General features: G+C 43.5%; 1 protein-coding gene across 2 annotated transcripts in view; it reads left to right on the top strand.

Moving 5' to 3' along the window:
* RBM28 (RNA binding motif protein 28) overlaps positions 1–18957 on the top strand; it is a 63815-nt gene extending 44858 nt beyond the window's left edge. The window contains exons 19-20 of one of the 2 annotated variants that reach the window (XR_010134763.1): positions 17300–17548; positions 18021–18957. Coding sequence is in view for 1 of the 2 variants with exons in the window: in XM_063708762.1 (XP_063564832.1) it covers positions 17300–17491 (192 nt within the window). In the remaining variant the exon portion in view is untranslated. Of the gene's footprint in view, positions 1–17299 lie in introns of both variants that reach the window. The other variant, XM_063708762.1, reaches the window with a different exon arrangement.
* Positions 18958–19769: the final 812 nt, after the last annotated feature.

The following is a 19769-nucleotide window of genomic DNA, read 5'->3' as shown; positions in this document are numbered from 1 at the left end:
TTCCCTCACCCCCTCTGCTTCTTGGCTGACCCAAGTTCTTCCTGTGTGGCCCTGCAAGGCGTGACACACCTCTCCTCCTGGGAACTGCATAACAAACTCTTCTTGCAGAGATAGTTTTCTCTGTGTCTGTCATCTTACCATACCTGATGAAGACAAATATGGGTACATTTTTTTTTTTTTTTTTTTGAGAGAGAAAGGGTCTCACTCTGTCTCCCAGGCTGGAGTGCAGTGGTGTAATCACAGGTCACTGCAGCCTCGACCTCTTGGGCTCTAGTGATCCTCCCACATCAGCCTTGCAAATAGCTGAGACTACAGGCACACACCACCATGCCTAGCTAATTTTTGGTGTATTTGTTATAGAGACAGAGTTTCGCCATGTTGCCCAGGCTGGTCTCAAACTCCTGAGCTCAAGTGATCCACCCACCTTAGCCTCTCAAAGTGCTGGGATTATAAGTGTGAGCCACAGCATCCGGCCATGGGTACATTTTAAAGCAGGCGTTTTGTTCATGTGCAGCCCTTGCTCTCAGTTAAGGGGAAAATGAGTGATCCTTTGCTTGGCTCTGAAGCAGCAGTGTTTTATATGTAAAGAATATATTCTGTATATTTAAAGAAAAGCAATGGGGGGCATTTGAAAATAAATCAATTCATTTTTTTCTGATTATAAAAATAATATATGCTCAATAAAGAGAATCTGAAAAATACAGAAGTATTGGGGGAACCCACCCCCAATATTTCAACATAGGTTCTTTCTATTTTCCGTAAGTGTCGGCCGACTGAGAAATAAAGAGAAAGAATACAAAGAGAGGAATTTTACAGCTGGGCTGCCGGGGGTGACATCACATGTCAGTAGGACTGTGATGCCCACCTGAGCCTCAAACCAGCAAGTTTTTTATTAAGGGCTTCAAAAGGGGAGGGGGTGTAAAACAGGGAGTAGGTACAAAGATCACATGCTTCAAAGGGCAAAAAGCAGAACAAAGATCACATGCTTCTGAGGAAACAAGACAAAAGGCAAAACAGAACTACTGATAAGGGTCTGTTCAACTGTGCGTGTATTGTCTTTTTTTTTTATTATTTAAGTTTTAGGGTACATGTGCACAATGTGCAGGTTAGTTACATATGTATACATGTGACATGCTGGTGCGCTGCACCCACTAAGTCGTCATCTAGCATTAGGTATATCTCCCAGTGCTATCCCTCCCCCCTCCCCCCACCCCACAACAGTCCCCAGAGTGTGATGTTCCCCTTCCTGTGTCCATGTGTTCTCATTGTTCGATTCCCACCTATGAGTGAGAATATGTGGTGTTTGGTTTTTTGTTCTTGCGATAGTTTACTGAGAATGATGATTTCCAATTTCATCCATGTCCCTACAAAGGACATGAACTCATCATTTTTTATGGCTGCATATGTGTATATGTGCCACATTTTCTTAATCCAGTCTATCATTGTTGGACATTTGGGTTGGTTCCAAGTCTTTGCTATTGTGAATAGTGCCGCAATAAACATACGTGTGCATGTGTCTTTATAGCAGCATGATTTATAGTCCTTTGGGTATATACCCAGTAATGGGATGGCTGGGTCAAATGGTATTTCTAGTTCTAGATCCCTGAGGAATCGCCACACTGACTTCCACAATGGTTGAACTAGTTGACAGTCCCACCAACAGTGTAAAAGTGTTCCTATTTCTCCACATCCTCTCCAGCACCTGTTGTTTCCTGACTTTTTAATGATCGCCATTCTAACTGGTGTGAGATGGTATCTCATTGTGGTTTTGATTTGCATTTCTCTGATGGCCAGTGATGGTGAGCATTTTTTCATGTGTTTTTTGGCTGCATAAATGTCCTCTTTTGAGAAGTGTCTGTTCATGTCCTTTGCCCACTTTTTGATGGGGTTGTTTGTTTTTTCTTGTAAATTTGTTTGAGTTCATTGTAGATTCTGGATATTAGCCCTTTGTCAGATGAGTAGGTTGCGAAAATTTTCTCCCATTTTGTGGGTTGCTTGTTCACTCTGATGGTAGTTTCTTTTGCTGTGCAGAAGCTCTTTAGTTTAATTAGATCCCATTTGTCAATTTTGGCTTTTGTTGCCATTGCTTTTGGTGTTTTAGACATGAAGTCCTTGCCCGTGCCTATGTCCTGAATGGTAATGCCTAGGTTTTCTTCTAGGGTTTTTATGGTTTTAGGTCTAACGTTTAAGTGTTTAATCCATCTTGAATTGATTTTTGTATAAGGTGTAAGGAAAGGATCCAGTTTCAGCTTTCTACATATGGCTAGCCAGTTTTCCCAGCACCATTTATTAAATAGGGAATCCTTTCCCCATTGCTTGTTTTTCTCAGGTTTGTCAAAGATCAGATAGTTGTAGATATGTGGCATTATTTCTGAGGGCTCTGTTCTGTTCCATTGATCTATATCTCTGTTTTGGTACCAGTACCATGCTGTTTTGGTTACTGTAGCCTTGTAGTACAGTTTGAAGTCAGGTAGCGTGATGCCTCCAGCTTTGTTCTTTTGGCTTAGGATTGACTTGGTGATGTGGGCTCTTTTTTGGTTCCATATGAACTTTAAAGTAGTTTTTTCCAATTCTGTGAAGAAAGTCATTGGTAGCTTGATGGGGATGGCTTTGAATCTATAAATTACCTTGGGCAGGATGGCCATTTTCACAATATTGATTCTTCCTACCCATGAGCATGGAATGTTCTTCCATTTATTTGTATCCTCTTTTATTTCCTTGAGCAGTGGTTTGTAGTTCTCCTTAAAGAGGTCCTTCACGTCCCTTGTAAGGTGGATTCCTAGGTATTTTATTCTCGTTGAAGCAATGAGAGCACTCATGATTTGGCTCTCTGTTTGTCTGTTATTGATGTATAAGAATGCTTGTGATTTTTGTACATTGATTTTGTATCCTGAGACTTTGCTGAAGTTGCTTATCAGCTTAAGGAGATTTTGGGCTGAGACAATGGGGTTTTCTATATATACAATCATGTTGTCTGCAAACAGGGACAATTTGACTTCCTCTTTTCCTAATTGAATACCCTTTATTTCCTTCTCTTGCCTAATTGCCCTGGCCAGAACTTCCAACACTATGCTGAATAGGAGTGGTGAGAGAGGGCATCCCTGTCTTGTGCCAGTTTTCAAAGGGAATGCTTCCAGTTTTTGCCCATTCAGTAGGATATTGGCTGTGGGTTTGTCATAAATAGCTCTTATTATTTTGAGATATGTCCCATCAATACCTAATTTATTGAGAGTTTTTAGCATGAAGGGTTGTTGAATTTTGTCAAAGGCCTTTTCTGCATCTATTGAGATAATCATGTGGTTTTTGTCTGTGGTTCTGTTTATATGCTGGATTACATTTATTGATTTGCGTATATTGAACCAGCCTTGCATCCCAGGGATGAAGCCCACTTGATCATGGTGGATAAGCTTTTTGATGTGCTGCTGGATTCGGTTTGCCAGTATTTTATTGAGGATTTTTGCATCAATGTTCACCAAGGATATTGGTCTAAAATTCTCTTTTTTGGTTGTGTCTCTGCCCGGCTTCGGTATCAGGATGATGCTGGCCTCATAAAATGAGTTAGGGAGGATTCCCTCTTTTTCTGTTGATTGGAATAGTTTCAGAAGGAATGGTACCAGTTCCCCCTTGTACCTCTGGTAGAATTCGGCTGTGAATCCATCTGGTCCTGGACTCTTTTTGGTTGGTAAGCTATTGATTATTGCCACAATTTCAGCTCCTGTTATTGGTCTATTCAGAGATTCAACTTCTTCCTGGTTTAGTCTTGGGAGAGTGTATGTGTCGAGGAATTTATCCATTTCTTCTAGGTTTTCCAGTTTATTTGCATAGAGGTGTTTGTAGTATTCTCTGATGGTAGTTTGTATTTCTGTGGGATCAGTGGTGATATCCCCTTTATCATTTTTTATTGCATCTATTTGATTCTTCTCTCTTTTTTTCTTTATTAGTCTTGCTAGTGGTCTATCAATTTTGTTGATCCTTTCAAAAAACCAGCTCCTGGATTCATTAATTTTTTGAAGGGTTTTTTGTGTCTCTGTTTCCTTCAGTTCTGCTCTGATTTTAGTTATTTCTTGCCTTCTGCTAGCTTTTGAATGTGTTTGCTCTTGCTTTTCTAGTTCTTTTAATTGTGATGTTAGGGTGTCAATTTTGGATCTTTCCTGCTTTCTCTTGTGGGCATTTAGTGCTATAAATTTCCCTCTACACACTGCTTTGAATGTGTCCCAGAGATTCTGGTATGTTGTATCTTTGTTCTCGTTGGTTTCAAAGAACATCTTTATTTCTGCCTTCATTTCGTTATGTACCCAGTAGTCATTCAGGAGCAGGTTGTTCAATTTCCATGTAGTTGAGCGGTTTTGAGTGAGTTTCTTAATCCTGAGTTCTAGTTTGATTGCACTGTGGTCTGAGAGATAGTTTGTTATAATTTCTGTTCTTTTACATTTGCTGAGGAGAGCTTTACTTCCAACTATGTGGTCAATTTTGGAATAGGTGTGGTGTGGTGCTGAAAAAAATGTATATTCTGTTGATTTGGGGTGGAGAGTTCTGTAGATGTCTATTAGGTCCGCTTGGTGCAGAGCTGAGTTCAATTCCTGGGTATCCTTGTTGACTTTCTGTCTTGTTAATCTGTCTAATGTTGACAGTGGGGTGTTAAAGTCTCCCATTATTAATGTGTGGGAGTCTAAGTCTCTTTGTAGGTCACTCAGGACTTGCTTTATGAATCTGGGTGCTCCTGTATTGGGTGCATATATATTTAGGATAGTTAGCTCTTCTTGTTGAATTGATCCCTTTACCATTATGTAATGGCCTTCTTTGTCTCTTTTGATCTTTGTTGTTTTAAAGTCTGTTTTATCAGAGACTAGGACTGCAACCCCTGCCTTTTTTTGTTTTCCATTTGCTTGGTAGATCTTCCTCCATCCTTTTATTTTGAGCCTATGTGTGTCTCTGCATGTGAGATGGGTTTCCTGAATACAACACACTGATGGGTCTTGACTCTTTATCCAATTTGCCAGTCTGTGTCTTTTAATTGGAGCATTTAGTCCATTTACATTTAAAGTTAATATTGTTATGTGTGAATTTGAACCTGTCATTATGATGTTAGCTGGTTATTTTGCTCGTTAGTTGATGCAGTTTCTTCCTAGTCTCGATGGTCTTTACATTTTGGCATGATTTTGCAGTGGCTGGTACCAGTTGTTCCTTTCCATGTTTAGTACTTCCTTCAGGAGCTCTTTTAGGGCAGGCCTGGTAGTGACAAAATCTCTCAGCATTTCTTGTCTGTAAAGTATTTTATTTCTCCTTCACTTATGAAGCTTAGCTTGGCTGGATATGAAATTCTGGGTTGAAAATTCTTTTCTTTAAGAATGTTGAATATTGGCCCCCACTCTCTTTTGGCTTGTAGAGTTTCTGCCGAGAGATCAGCTGTTAGTCTGATGGGCTTCCGTTTGTGGGTAACCCGACCTTTCTCTCTGGCTGCCCTTAACATTTTTTCCTTCATTTCAACTTTGGTGAATCTGACAATTATGTGTCTTGGAGTTGCTCTTCTCGAGGAGTATCTTTGTGGCATTCTCTGTATTTCCTGAATCTGAATGTTGGCCTGCCTTGCTAGATTAGGGAAGTTCTCCTGGATAATATCCTGCAGTGTTTTCCAACTTGGTTCCATTCTCCCCGTCACTTTCAGGTACACCAATCAGACGTAGATTTGGTCTTTTCACATAGTCCCATATTTCTTGGAGGCTTTGTTTGTTTCTTTTTATTCTTTTTTCTCTAAACTTCCCTTCTCGCTTCATTTCATTCATTTCATCTCCCATCACTGATACCCTTTCTTCCAGTTGATCGCATCGGCTCCTGAGGCTTCTGCATTCTTCACGTAGTTCTCGAGCCTTAGCTTTCAGCTCCATCAGCTCCTTTAAGCACTTTTCTGTATTGGTTATTCTAGTTATACATTCGTCTAAATTTTTTTCAAAGTTTGTAACTTCTTTGCCTTTGGTTTGAATTTCCTCCTGTAGCTCGTAGTTTGATCGTCTGAAGCCTTCTTCTCTCAGCTTGTCAAAGTCATTCTCCGTTCAGCTTTGTTCCATTGCTGGTGAGGAACTGTGATCCTTTGGAGGAGGAGAGGTGCTCTGCTTTTTAGAGTTTCCGGTTCTTCTGCTCTGTTTTTTCCCCATCTTTGTGGTTTTATCTACTTTTGGTCTTTGATGATGGTGATGTACAGATGGGTTTTTGGTGTGGATGTCCTTTCTGTTTGTTAGTTTTCCTTCTAACAGACAGGACGCTCAGCTGCAGGTCTGTTGGAGTTTGCTAGAGATCCACTCCAGACTCTGTTTGCCTGGGTATCAGCAGCGGTGTCTGCAGAACAGTGGTTTTTCGTGAACCGCAAATGCTGCTGTCTAATCGTTCCTCTGGAAGTTTTGTCTCAGAGGAGTACCCGGCCGTGTGGGGTGTCAGTCTGCCCCTACTGGGGGGTGCCTCCCAGTTAGGCTGCTCAGGGGTCAGGCACTTGAAGAGGCAGTCTGCCCGTTCTCAGATCTCCAGCTGAGTGCTGGAAGAACCACTGCTCTCTTCAAAGCTGTCAGACAGGGACATTTAAGTCTGCAGAGGTTACTGCTGTCTTTTTGTTTGTCTGTGCCCTGCCCCAAGAGGTGGAGCCTACAGAGGCAGGCAGGCCTCCTTGAGCTGTGGTAGGCTCCACCCAGTTGCAGCTTCCCAGCTGCTTTGTTTACCTAAGCAAGCCTGGGCAATGGCGGGCGCCCCTCCCCCAGCCTCGCTGCTGCCTTGCAGTTTGATCTCAGACTGCTGTGCTAGCAATCAGCGAGACTCCGTGGGTGTAGGACCCTCCGAGCCAGGTGCAGGATATAATCTCCTGGTGCGCGGTTTTTTAAGCCCGTTGGAAAAGCGCAGTATTCGGGTGGGAGTGACCCAATTTTCCAGGTGCCGTCTGTCACCCCTTTCTTTAACTAGGAAAGGGAACTCCCTGACCCCTTGCACTTCCCCAGTGAGGCAATGCCTCACCCTGCTTCGGCTCACACACAGTGCACTGCACCCACTGACCTGGGCCCACTGTCTGGCACTCCCTAGTGAGATGAACCCGGTACCTCAGATGGAAATGCAGAAATCACCTGTCTTCTGCGTCGCTCACGCTGGGAGCTGTAGACTGGAGCTGTTCCTATTCGACCATCTTGGCTCCTCCCCCCCCGTATTGTCTTGATAAACATCTTAAACAGCAGAAAACAGGGTTGAGACCAGAGAACTGGTCTGACCACAAATTTACCAGGGCGGAGTTTTTCCCCACCCTAATAAGCCTGAGGGTACTGCAGGAGACCAGGGAATACCTCAATCCTTATCTCAACCACATAAGAGAGAAACTCCCAGAGCAGCTGTTTACAGACCTCCCCCCAGGAATGCATTCCTTTCCCAGGGTATTAATATTAATATTCCTTGCTAGGAAAAGAATTTAGCGATATCTCTCCTACTTGCACGTCCATTTATAGGCTCTCTGCAAGAAGAAAAATATGGCTCTTTTTGCCCGACCCCACAGGCAGTCAGACCTTATAGTTGTCTTCCCTTGTTCCCTAAAAATCAGTTATTCTGTTCTTTTTCAAGGTGCACTGATTTCATATTGTTCAAACACACATGTTTTACAATCATTTTGTACAGTTAACACAAATATCACAGTGGTCCTGAGGTGACGTACATCCTCAGTTTATGAAGATAACAGGATTAAGAGATTAAAGTAAAGACAGGCATAAGAAATTATAAAAGTATTATTTGGGAACTGATAAATGTCCATGAAATTTTCACAATTCATGTTCCTCTGCCGTGGCTCCAGCCGGTCCCTCCGTTCGGGGTCCCTGACTTCCCGCAGCACACAAGAAAATTTTAAAAATTTAAAACCAACTATTCCTCCAAAAATTAAAAATAGAAATATCATATGATCCAGAAATTTCACTCTTCAGCATATACTCAGAAGAACTGGAAGCAGGGATGTGAACATAAATGTGTGCATCACTGTTCATAGCATTATTCACAGTAGTTAAAAAGGGGAAACAGCCCAAATGTCCATCAACAGACAAATGGATGAACAAAATGGGATATTTAAGTTATGTACAATGGAACATTATTCAGCCATAGAAAGGAATGAAATTCTGATACATGCTGCAACATGGGTGAACCTTAAAAACACTGTGCTAAGTGAAAATAACCCAGACAAAGGGAAAATATAATATGATTCCACTTGTATGAAGTACCTAGACTAGGCAGATTTGTGAGTGACAGAAAGTGCCACAGACGTTACCAGAGGCTGAGGGTAAGTGGCAATGGGGAGGGAGGTATTGTTTAATGGGTACAGAGCTTCAGTGTGGGAAGATGAAAAACTCCTGGAAGATGAAAGAAAAAAATTCTGGAAAATTATAGTTGTGAGGGGTTACCTAATATTGTGAAAGTACTTAATGCTACTGAATTATACACTAAAAAATGGTTAAAGTGGTAAATTTTGTTACATGTATTTTACTGGAATGAAAACAATTAAAACCATCTATAAATCATGGTATCCAGAGGAAACAATAAGTATTTTGGCTGATTTTAACACTTTTTTTCCCCTGTAGATATGTGCTTTATAAAATTTGGCTAATAATACTATGCATGTAATCCTGAGCTCTTGAATTTTACATTTTAATTGTATTTTCCATGTCATTAAATACAATGAAATCACCACCTTTAATGGTTGCATAATTTAACATTATATGGATGTTCCATGTAATGTTAAATATGTGTAATGTTCCATGTCATTTAACTGTATTTTCCATGTCATTAAATACAATGAAATCATCACCTTTAATGGTTGCATAATTTAACATCACATGGATGTGCCATGATTCCCTTTAGACATTGAAGCAGTTTCTAATTTTTCATTACTATAAATAAGGCAGTGATGAACATCTTTTTGTTGTTTTTTGAGATAGAGTCTTGCTCTGTCACCCAGGCTGTAGTGCAGTGGTGTAATCATAGTTCATTGCCAGCCTTGAACTCCAGGGCTCAAGTGATTCTCCAACCTCAGCCTCTCGAGAAGCTAGGACCACAAGTGTGTGCTACCATGCCCAGCTAATTTTTTTATTTTTTGTAGAGATGGGGGTCTCCCTTTGTTGCCCAGACTGGTCTCAAACTCCTGGGCTCAAGTGATCCTCCTGCCTTAGCCTCCCAAAGTGCTGGGATTACAGGCATGAGCCACTGTCCAGCAATGAGCATCTTTGTAGATAAACATTGGCCTAACTTTCTAATTAATTCCTTAAGATAGATTTTTAGAAGGAGAATTACTGAGTCAAAGGTATGAATTTTAAAAAGCCTCTTTATACATAGCACCAGATTATATTCTAAAAATTGTAGAAATTTATACCATGTATGGTATTATGGAGGGACATACAAGGATACAAGTTTTACTGTACCCTCTCATGATTAAGTTAATTTGAAAGGCAAAAAGTGTCTTCTATTTATATGGATTTGATTACTAGCAAGGTTGGATCTTTTGTATGTTTATAGTCATGTGTATTCTGTGTGAATTGTCCATTTTCTTCACCCAATTTTCTTTCTTTTGTTTTTTTGAGGCAGAGTTTTGCTTTTGTTGTCCAGGCTGGAGTACAATGGCGTGATCTCGGCTCACCGCAATCTCTCCCTCCTAGATTCAAGCGATTCTCTTGCCTCAGCCTCCCGAGTAGCTGGTATTACAGGCATGTGCCACCATGCCTGGCTAATTTTGTATTTTTAGTAGAGACCGGGTTTCTCCATGTTGATCAGGCTGGTCTCAAACTCCCGACCTCAGGTGATACGCCCACCTTGGCCTCCCAGAGTGCTGGGATTACAGGCATAAGCCACCATGCCTGGTCTTCTTCACCCAATTTTCCAGTGGGGTTTTAAGGTTCTCCTTACTCATTAAGAATAGTGGCCATGTTGTCATTTTGTAGCAGTTCAATTTCCAAGTTTGCTGTTTACCTTTTAATTTTGGTAGACCTATTTTTTATATAAAGTTTGATTTTCCTTTTCGATTTTTTCCATTGCTTTTATGCTTATAAAGTTCTTACTGCTTTTAAAAAATGTTTTATTTTTTAAAATTTTTAGACTCCTCTTGCTATCATTCCCAAAGTTTCTTACTGCTTTTGCAAGTACAGTATATACATTTTTTTTTACCTATATTTCCTCTGAATTTTTAACATGGTTCTATAATTAGACATTTGTATTAGTGTCCTAGGGCTGCTGTAGCAAAGTGCCACAAATTGGGTGGCTTAGAACAACAGAAATGTATGGTCTCACAGCTCCGGAGGCTGGAAGTCTGAGATAAAGTGTCAGCAGGGCCGCTCCCTCTGAAACCCATAGAGGAAAGATGCTTCCTTGCCACTTCCAGCTTCTGGTAGCCCCAGACTTCCTTGGCTGGTAGCAGCATGGAGCTCCAGTCCCTGCCTCTGTCTCCACACGCCATCTTCTTATAAGCACGTAAGTCATATTGGATTAGGGGCCTACCCTACTCTCCTATGACTGCAATTTAGCATAATTAATTGCATCTGGAATGAAACCGTCTCCAAATAAGGTCACATTCTGAGGTGCTGGGGGTTAGAACTTCAACATATCTTTTTTTATGGACATAGTTCAACCCATAACAGCGTTTAACTCATCCACACAGAATGTACTTATTTGAATGTGAGATGTGAGAGTATTTCCCCCCAAATCGTTAACCAATTTTCTCTGTACCACTTGCCAAATAATGCCACCTCACCTCACAGCAGTGCGATTCCATCTTCATTAGACACAAGCCTCTTGTACGCGAACTCCTGCTTGTAGATATGACCCCACTGATGTGTCTGCTAATTCTTGCATCATGGCTACACTATTTTCATTGTTTTAGCTTTATTGTATATTTAATATCTGATAAGGCAAAATTCTTCCTTATTCATCTTCACATTTTTTTTCTCAGCTATTCTTGCCTATGTATTTCTTCTGAGTAAACTTTAGAAGAACTGTGGCATGCTTAACAACAACAAAGCAGCAAATCTCCTTGGACTTTTAATTGGATTGTGTTCAACCTACAGGTCAACTCTGCAGCACATGCAGCCTTTCTATTTGGGAACATGGCATGATTTCCCATTGAATTAATTATTTCATGGGTTTCTAAAAAAGTCTACAAAGTTATAAGAGATAGTTTCCATTTCTAACACTGGTGCAGTAGATTTGAGGTGTTTTTGTTATTGTTGCTATCTCTGCTTCCCCATCCACCCACCCCCATTATATCTTCTAATTGGTTATTGCTAGTTGATAAGGAAGCTATTGAATTTTGCATCCAGCCACTTTATTAAATTTGCCTGTTAGTTCTAATAGCTTTTCAGTTTATTCTTGTGGGCTCTCTGGAGCTTTTTGCATAAACCAATTCAAATGAATAATTAACTCTCCAGCTGAATCAGTGACCTTCCCTAAATCAGGCCTCTTGTGAATTTAGGGAATTTGGCTGAAGGAGAATGCCGTGTAAATGCGGTGTGCAAAGGGGCCTTGGAAAATCCTGGTAGCCTCAGGAATGCTCATATTCTTTAATTCATTATTTCACTCAAGCGATGAATCATTTCACTCAAAATCTTCCACTAAAAAAAGGGATCAGAGCCAGGTGCAGTGGTGCATGCCTGTAATTCCGGCTACTCAGGAGGCTTAGGCAGGAGGATTGCTTGAGTCTAGGAGCTCAAGACCAGCCTAGCAAGACCTAGTGAGACATAGTCTCTAAAAATATGAGAAAAAAAAATGATCAGAACTGTGAATGAAAGAATTTAGGTATCAGGCCATGTATTATATTTATAATAATGAAAATTGGAAACAATCGGATGATTAACATTAGCGGATTTCGGCTGGGTGCATGGCTCACACCTGTATTCCCAGCACTTTGGGAGGCTGAAGTGGGAGGATCACTTGAGGTCAGGAGTTTGAGACCAGCCTGGCCAACATGGTGAAACCCTGTCTCTACTAAAAACACAAAAATAAGCCGGGTGTGGCGGTGGGAACCTGTAACCCCAGCTACTTGGAAGGCTGAGGCAGGAGAATCGCTTGAACCCAGGAGGCGGAGGTTGCAGTGAGCCGAGATGACACCACTGCACTCCAGCCTGGGCAACAAAGTGAGACTCTGTCTCAAAAAACAAACAAACAAAAAAACCAACCAAACAAAAAAAACCATTAGCAGATTGTTTGAGTAAATATTCACGTGGTTTTCACCTCAGCCTCCCGATCCCCTTACTCTGCTGACTCCATCACAGGCCCAGATGTCTCCCTCAGACTCCAGCCTCCAGCCTCCCAAACCCTGCCCACTGTGGAGGCTCTGACTGTTGCAGAGGCTGTCCAACCGCTACACACCCAGTCAGAGCTCAGCCTCTTGGTGGAGGTCAGGTTCCTCAACCTTGGGCAGGTTCTTGGCAAATGCTGTGAGGTGCATTTAAGTGCAGGAGATGACTGGGGAGGACTCGGGAGAAGCATCCGAAGGGAGTGAGGAAAGCAGACCATGCAGAGGGAGAACTTGAACTTCGACACACGGAGCCATCAGCTGGTCCCACAGCTCTAGAGCTGAGATGATCCTTCAGAATTGCCCCAGAGAGACTCTGGGAGCTGGGCTCTGGTATGCCCGCACCCACCAGTCACTGGATGGCGACTCTCCTTGGAGAGGGGATGTGACTTTAGGGGAGGACAGTTCCTGGAGAGGGACCCAGGTATGAGCAGCCAATACGCCCTCAGGGAACCAAATGCCTCCATTCTGAAGGGGCACCTGGGTGGCGCCTCACAGCATTCACTGCACCCACTGTGGTGGGTTAAAATGGCCACACGTTCTTTGCTACTCCTTCCATTCAGAGTTGGAGGCTGTTTCTCCTTTTCTTAAATATGGACTGGATCAGTGACTTCTTGTACCCAATAGAACGTGGCAGAGTGACTTTGTGTCATTTCTGAGATTGGGACATGGAAGATATAGAGCATCTGCCTTTGATTCTTAGAATACACCCTCTGGGAGGCCACCCCATTGAAGAAGTTCAGCTATCCTAAGACCACCATGCTGTGAGGAAGCCCAAGCTAGCCACTTGGAGAGAGAGGGGCCATGTGGAGGAGCACCAAGGTGCTGAGCATGTGAGGGACACATGGACCTTCCAGACCAGCCATTGGCTGGGCACAGTCAAGAGAATGGCCCCAGGTAAAGTTGTGTGGAGCAAAACTGCCCTGCTGAGCCCTGACCATTTCTTGGCCCACCCAATCATGAGAAATAATAAATTGTTATTTAAGGCCACATTTTAGGGAGGTTTTTAATGCAGGAATACAGGGAAATGAAACACTTTCTGGCTTACTCTTTTTCCTACATCATCTGTCCCAGTTTGTGGCACCATGATCCACAATCATCCACACTAGACACTTCGGTTGTAGGAGACTTCTCCGCTCTCACCTCTATGCCATGTCACTGGCCAATTCTTGGGGAGGGTGTAAAATGTTACTCCTAAATAATTCCTGAGACCGCCCCACCTCGACCTGCCTGTTGCCAGCACATTTGCCCAGATTCTCAATCTTCTTGCCCTGGACAGGTGCCATGGTTTCCACACCAGCCATCTCAAACTCCAGCTTTGGCCAGAGTCACCTCCCTAACAGGCGTGTCGCCCTCTCCCTGACCTAAAGCCTCATGGTGGCTGCCCATCAACTGTGGAATAAAGGCTCAACTTTAGCCTGATGCACTAAGAACTCTGCCCATTGGGTCCACGCTTGCTTGACCAAATTTCCCTGCTCTTCTAACTTAAAACTTCAGGCTTCAGCAACAGAGAGCTCTGCTGGGTTTTGCCACTCATATGCGATTTCTCCTTTTTGTGCTTCTCTCCAGAATGCCACCTTCTCTCTCCTCCTTCCAGCTGATTCTCAGGTCAGCAATCACGCTTTCTGGAAACCTTTCTCCTTTCCTCCCCCAGCATCTACCACACTTGCTGGACTGGGGGGCCCTCTCTGGGAGTTCATTGCCATCAGATTTGTGTGTCAAAGAAACAGCCACATTGGAAAGGAGTTTTACACCCCTTCCCAAGCTAGACTGGGCGGGGACTGGGGGACTGTGAGATGGCTGCCAGGCCCAGACAGAGGCTCTCACGCAGTGGAGGCCCTAGGAAGGAGAGGGAGGCTTCTGGCCTTCATGGAATTGAATTGAATTCATCATACATTTCTCCTTTCCTCCTTCCTCCAGCCCCAGCTGACAGCGGGGCCAACAGGTGAATTCAGGGACCAAAGCTGTTTTGTTTTTTTTTTGAGATGGAGTCTGGCTCTGTCACCCAGGCTGGAGTGCAGTGGCGTGTTCTCGGCTCACTGCAACCTCCGCCTCCCAGGTTCAGGTGATTCTCTTGCCTCAGCCTCCTGAGTAGCTGGGATTACAGGCATGCACCACCACGCTGGGCTAATTTTTGTATTTTTAGTAGAGACAGGGTTTCACCATGTTGGCGAAACTGGTCTCAAACTCCCGACCTCAGGTGATCTGCCCGCCTCGGCCTCCCAGGCTCCGTTACAGGCATGAGCCACCACGCCCGGCCAAGGCTGTTATTCTTTTAACAAAGTTACTGATTTTCCTTCAGCCCAGTGTACTGGAGTCGTAACAACCAGTATTTTACATCTGAGATGTAGGTTCAGTTGCTACAGTATTCGTGGCTGTAGAATTAAGTGGCTGTAGTATTTAAGACACATAGTATTTCATATCTGTAATATTTAGTTACTCTAGTATTTAGTTTCAGGTATTAGCCCCATAGGACTCAGTGGCTATCATATTTGGAATCGATCATATTTCGCAGTCATGCTATTTAGTGGTTGTAGAATTCAGTGGCCTCCTGAAATCCAGTGACTAAGAGTGTGCTCAAGTTTCCTTTGCTGCTGCTGGACAAACTGTCGTCCCAGCAGTTCTGTCTTTCCTGTCAGTTCAGCTGCTCCCTGAGCCGATGTCCTCTGCTCATAAGCAATTTTTCAGTCCCTTGGCAAGTCTTCATTTAAAACTGCACTTCTCTGCAGTGCCCGAGAGATTTTTCTTCTGTTTTTCAAAGTTCAGCTGTTTCTGAATCATTTTCTATACTCTCCTCCCTCCACCCCTCCCTTTGCTGCAAAATGGAGTTCTTTTCAAAGTGGAATTTTTGGGGTTTTTCATGCCCTGCCTCTACCTACAGTACAAGAGAGTGATTTGGCTTTGTGACCGGAGAGGACAGGTGCTTGTCCAAAGGGATCGGTGGGCACCAGCTCCAAGCAGGTGAGGAGAAGAGGGCGACTGCTGTGGCTACAGTCCATCATTTGTGGCAGGCAATGATGGGTGGTGGGCCCAGGCTCTGAGGACTGAAAGAAGGCTGGTGGCTCAGGCCCACCCTGGCCAGTGGTGTCACCCTGCGTCCTCTCTGACCTGAAGGTGCTGATTTATACATGAAATGGTAATACCCTCCTCTCTGAGCGCTGTGTGAGGCTGAAGCAAGTCCAGCTACTTGGAAAGTGCTCAGCACGGTGCCCAGCACTCAGAGCTGTTGCAGTAGCTGAGTGAGGGCTACATGTGTGGCCAGCTGCGCTTGCTGCACAGCAGGGTCAGGGTCATTTAAGAAGCAAAGGAAGGCTCTTCCCACCTATTCTCCACGAAAAGAATAGAATGCTATCCACTGGGCCAGGTGCAGTGGCTTACACCTGTAATCCCAGCACTTTGGGAGGCCAAGGCAGGAGGATCGCTTGAGCCAGGAGTTTGAGACCACCCTGGGCAACATAGTAAGACCCCATCTCTACAAAAAATTTTAAAAATTAGCCAGTGTGGTGGTGCACGCCTGTAGGCCCAGCTACTCAGGAGGCTGAGGTGGGATGCTTGTGTGAGCCTGGGAGGTGGAGGCTGCAGTGAGCTGTGATCATGACTGCTCAAAAGTCATGGCTCTCTGTCTCAAGCCCCACCCCTCAAACAAAAAACAAAACTAAAAAACAAAAAGAAGAAGAAGAAGAAAACCATCAACTGAGAGCTGGGAGTCCTCTATTAGAGAGTTAACTGTACTGATACCTTCTTTCTTCTCCATTTTAAACTTTTTTTTCTTTTTTTTTCCATGACACAGCTCCAGGAGATCCTGAGAACAGATGCCCCTTAAATTTAAAATCTGTCTGGAAGGGGAACATATCAGGTCTCCAACCGATAGGTTGAAACATGCACACACCCTCTTATTTCTTTAAAATCAATTTTGCTTAATTATACAAATACTTATTGAGCACCTGCTCTATATGAGACACTGGGCTGGGTATAGCAAATCCACATTTGAGTAAGAAAAACATGATTTCTGCAACTTGAAAGAACCTTCATCATTCTTTCACTCTCTGGGCTGACTGAGAGAATTTCTTGGGTCCCCATTTGGGTCCTTGGAAGGATCAGACTTTTCTAGTTGAGATCTGGTCCCACCCCCTGCCTTCTGGTCTCAACCCTTTTCCTCTGAAGCCTCCTCTCTCAGATTAGTCTCAGGCCAGGAGCTGTGTGCGGCTGCCATCCGGGTTGGGCCCTGTGAACTGTCCCAGCCACTCTTCATTTTCTTGGGTACCCTTTGTCCTGTGATCTGGGACACCTCTGAAGAGTCTGATCATTTCAGACTCTTATGACAATTTAAGAATTGCAAATGGAGACATTTAGCCTGGTCCCTGGGATGGTTTAGATTCTCAATCAAGTCCTTTAGCCTTATTGATTAAAATAGAGACATTTACTATCACTAAATGATGCCCCCAAACAGCCTCAAACCTGACACATTAGTTTCCCTTTCCTGCCTCGGCCTAAAATAAATGTTTTTCTTTCTCTTCCCTTGGGTTCTTCTCTCCCTCCCCTCCTCTTCCCTCCCTCTCTCCCTTCTCTATTCTTCCCTCTCCCTCTCTACTTGTCCTTCTCTGCTCCAAGTCCTGCCACGAACCCAGGATTCATCAGCCTCCCTGGACACATCCCATCCAGCTCCTGACCGCTCACCTCCTTCACTCCTCATCCTCAGGGCCCTTTCCTCCATCTGCCTCAGCCCATGCCAGCGGCCATGCTGTGCACCTGGAGGGGCCACCCACCTGCCAGGAAACAGCACATTCAGCCATGCACCTGACTGCAGCCTCCAGTCTAGCAGATTAGCTCAGTTACCTGTGACACACTGTTGCTCTGGCTCTTTGGGACTTTCAGCCCATGGACACCTCCATGCCCATCCCTCAATCTCCGTTTATCCACATCTCTCCCTTTCCATCTCAAATCTATGCTCCAGCACCAAACACTAACTGTTTCCATTCTAAACTCCCTCTCCCCATTGTTCTTCCCTTACAGGCACCTGGCAAAACTCCAGTCCTCAACAAATGCAGCCAATGGCGTTTGCTAATGCCAGCAGGCCTGGCCCTGTCCAGCTGTGGTCTCCTCCCTCAGCTGGGCCTGCAGCAGCATCCGGCAACCCTGCTGCTCCTAGTTCAGCTCTTGCTTCCATCCTCCTCAAAGACCACACTCCACATCCTCGGACTCTGACAAGCAGGCCAACCCAGTGGTGTGCTGGCAGATGCTTAACAACAGGCTCTAGAGGAGGTGGGGAAAGCCCTGATTTGTAGTGTTTGCCCATTCTTGTGGTATAAGTATTCTCACAAGAATCTGAATATGAGGCCAGACTCAGTGGCTCACACCTGTAGTCCCAGCACTTTGGGAGGCCAAGGTGGGTGGATCACTTGAGGCCAGGAGTTCAAGATTAGCCTGACCAACATGGTAAAACTCTGTCTCTACTAAAAATACAAAAATTAGCTGGGTGTGGTGGCACATGCCTGTAATCCCAGCTACTCGGGAGGCTGAGATGGGAGGATCACTGGAACTGGGAGGTGGAGGTTTCAGTGAGCTGAGACTGTGCCACTACACCCCAGACTGGGCAACAGAGTGAGACCCTATCTTTAAAAAAAAAAAGTAATTAATAGCCTATCAACCAAAAAAAGCCCAGGACCAGACGATTCACAGCCAAATTCTACCAGAGGTACAAAAAGGAACTGGTACCATTCCTTCTGTGTTGCAGGAATTCAGGGACCCCGAATGGAGGGACTGGCTAGAGCCGTGGCAGAGGACATAAATTGTGAAGATTTCATGGACATTTATCAGTTCCCAAATAATACTTTCATAATTTCTTACTCCTGTCTTTATTTTAATCTCTTAATCCTGTTATCTTCATAAATTGAGGATGTACGTCACCTCAGGATCACTGTGATGATTGCGTTAACTGTACAAATTGATTGTAAAACATGTGTGTTTGAACAATATGAAATCAGTGCACCTTGAAAAAGAACAGAATAACAGTGATTTTAGGCAACAAGGGAAGACAACCATAAGGTCTGACTGCCTGTAGGGTCAGGCAAAAAGAGCCATATTTTTCTTCTTGCAGAGAGCCTATAAACGGGCGTGCAAGTAGGAGAGATATCGCTAAATTCTTTTCCTAGCAAGAAATATTAATATTAAGACCCTAGGAAAATAATTGCATCCCTTGGGGGAGGTCTATAAATGGCCGCTCTGGGAGTGTCTGTCTTAAGTGGTTGAGATAAGGCCTGAAATAAGGCTCTGGGAGTGTCTGCCTTAAGTGGTTGAGATAAGGCCCTGGTCTCCTGCAGTACCATCAGGCTTACTAGGACTGGGAAACCCCAACCCTGGTAAATTTGAGGTCAGACTGGTTCTCTGCTCTTGAACCCTGTTTTCTGTTAAGATGTTTATCAAGACTATATGTGCACCGCTGAACGTAGACCCTTATCGGGAGTTCTGATTTTGTCCTTGCCCTGTTTCCTCAGAAGCATGTGATCTTTGCTCAGCTTTTTACCCCTTAAAGCATGTGACCTACTCCCTGTTTGTACACCCCCTCCCCTTTTGAAATCCCTAATAAAAACTTGCTGGTTTTGCAGCTCAGGTTGGCATCACGGTCCTACTGCTATGTGATGTCACCCCTAGCAGCCCAGCTGTAAAATTCCTCTCTTTGTACTCTTTATTTCTCAGACCAGCCAACACTTAGGGAAAATAGAAAGAACATATGTTGAAATATTGGGGGCGGGTTCCCCCAATACTTCTGAAACTATTCCAAACAATTGAAAAGGAGGGACACCTCCCTAACTCATTTTATGAGGCCAGCATCATCCTGATACTAAAACCTGGCAGAGACACAGCAAAAAAAAGAAAACTTCAGGCCAATATCCCTGAAGAACATCAATGTGAAAATCCTCAATAAAACACTGGCAAACTGAATCCAGCAGCACATCAAAAAGCTTATGCAACACGATGAAGTTGGCTTTATCCCTGGGAGGCAAGGCTGGTTCAACATATGCAAGTCAATAAGTGTAATGCATCACAAAAACAGAACCAATGACAACAACAAAAAAATACCAACATGACATCAGTCGGCCACCAGATAGATACAATAGATATAAATAATCTCAAGGACACAGATAGAAGGGAAATGTAATAAAATAATTAGGAAGTGATGAGTTTTTAGTTTGCTTACCAAATGACCCAGCAATTGCACTCTCAGACATTTATTCCAGAGAATGAAAACTTAATGTTCATTCAAAGCCTGCATATGAATGTTCACAGCAGCTTTATTTGTAATAGCCAAAAACTGGAAACAACCCAGACGTCTTTCAATATTTTAAATTTATTTTAATATATATGTTTAATATATTTTAAACATATTAGAAATATAATTTATTTATTGTAATTTTATATGATTTTTGTGATAATTGTATGTGTACATGCCATTGTAAGAAATGACGCAGAGATATCTCTTACA

The sequence above is a fragment of the Gorilla gorilla genome, chromosome 6 (assembly GCF_029281585.2).
Source record: "Gorilla gorilla gorilla isolate KB3781 chromosome 6, NHGRI_mGorGor1-v2.1_pri, whole genome shotgun sequence".
Classification (NCBI taxonomy): Eukaryota; Metazoa; Chordata; class Mammalia; order Primates; family Hominidae; genus Gorilla; species Gorilla gorilla.
This window is presented reverse-complemented; position numbering and strand designations above follow the sequence as displayed.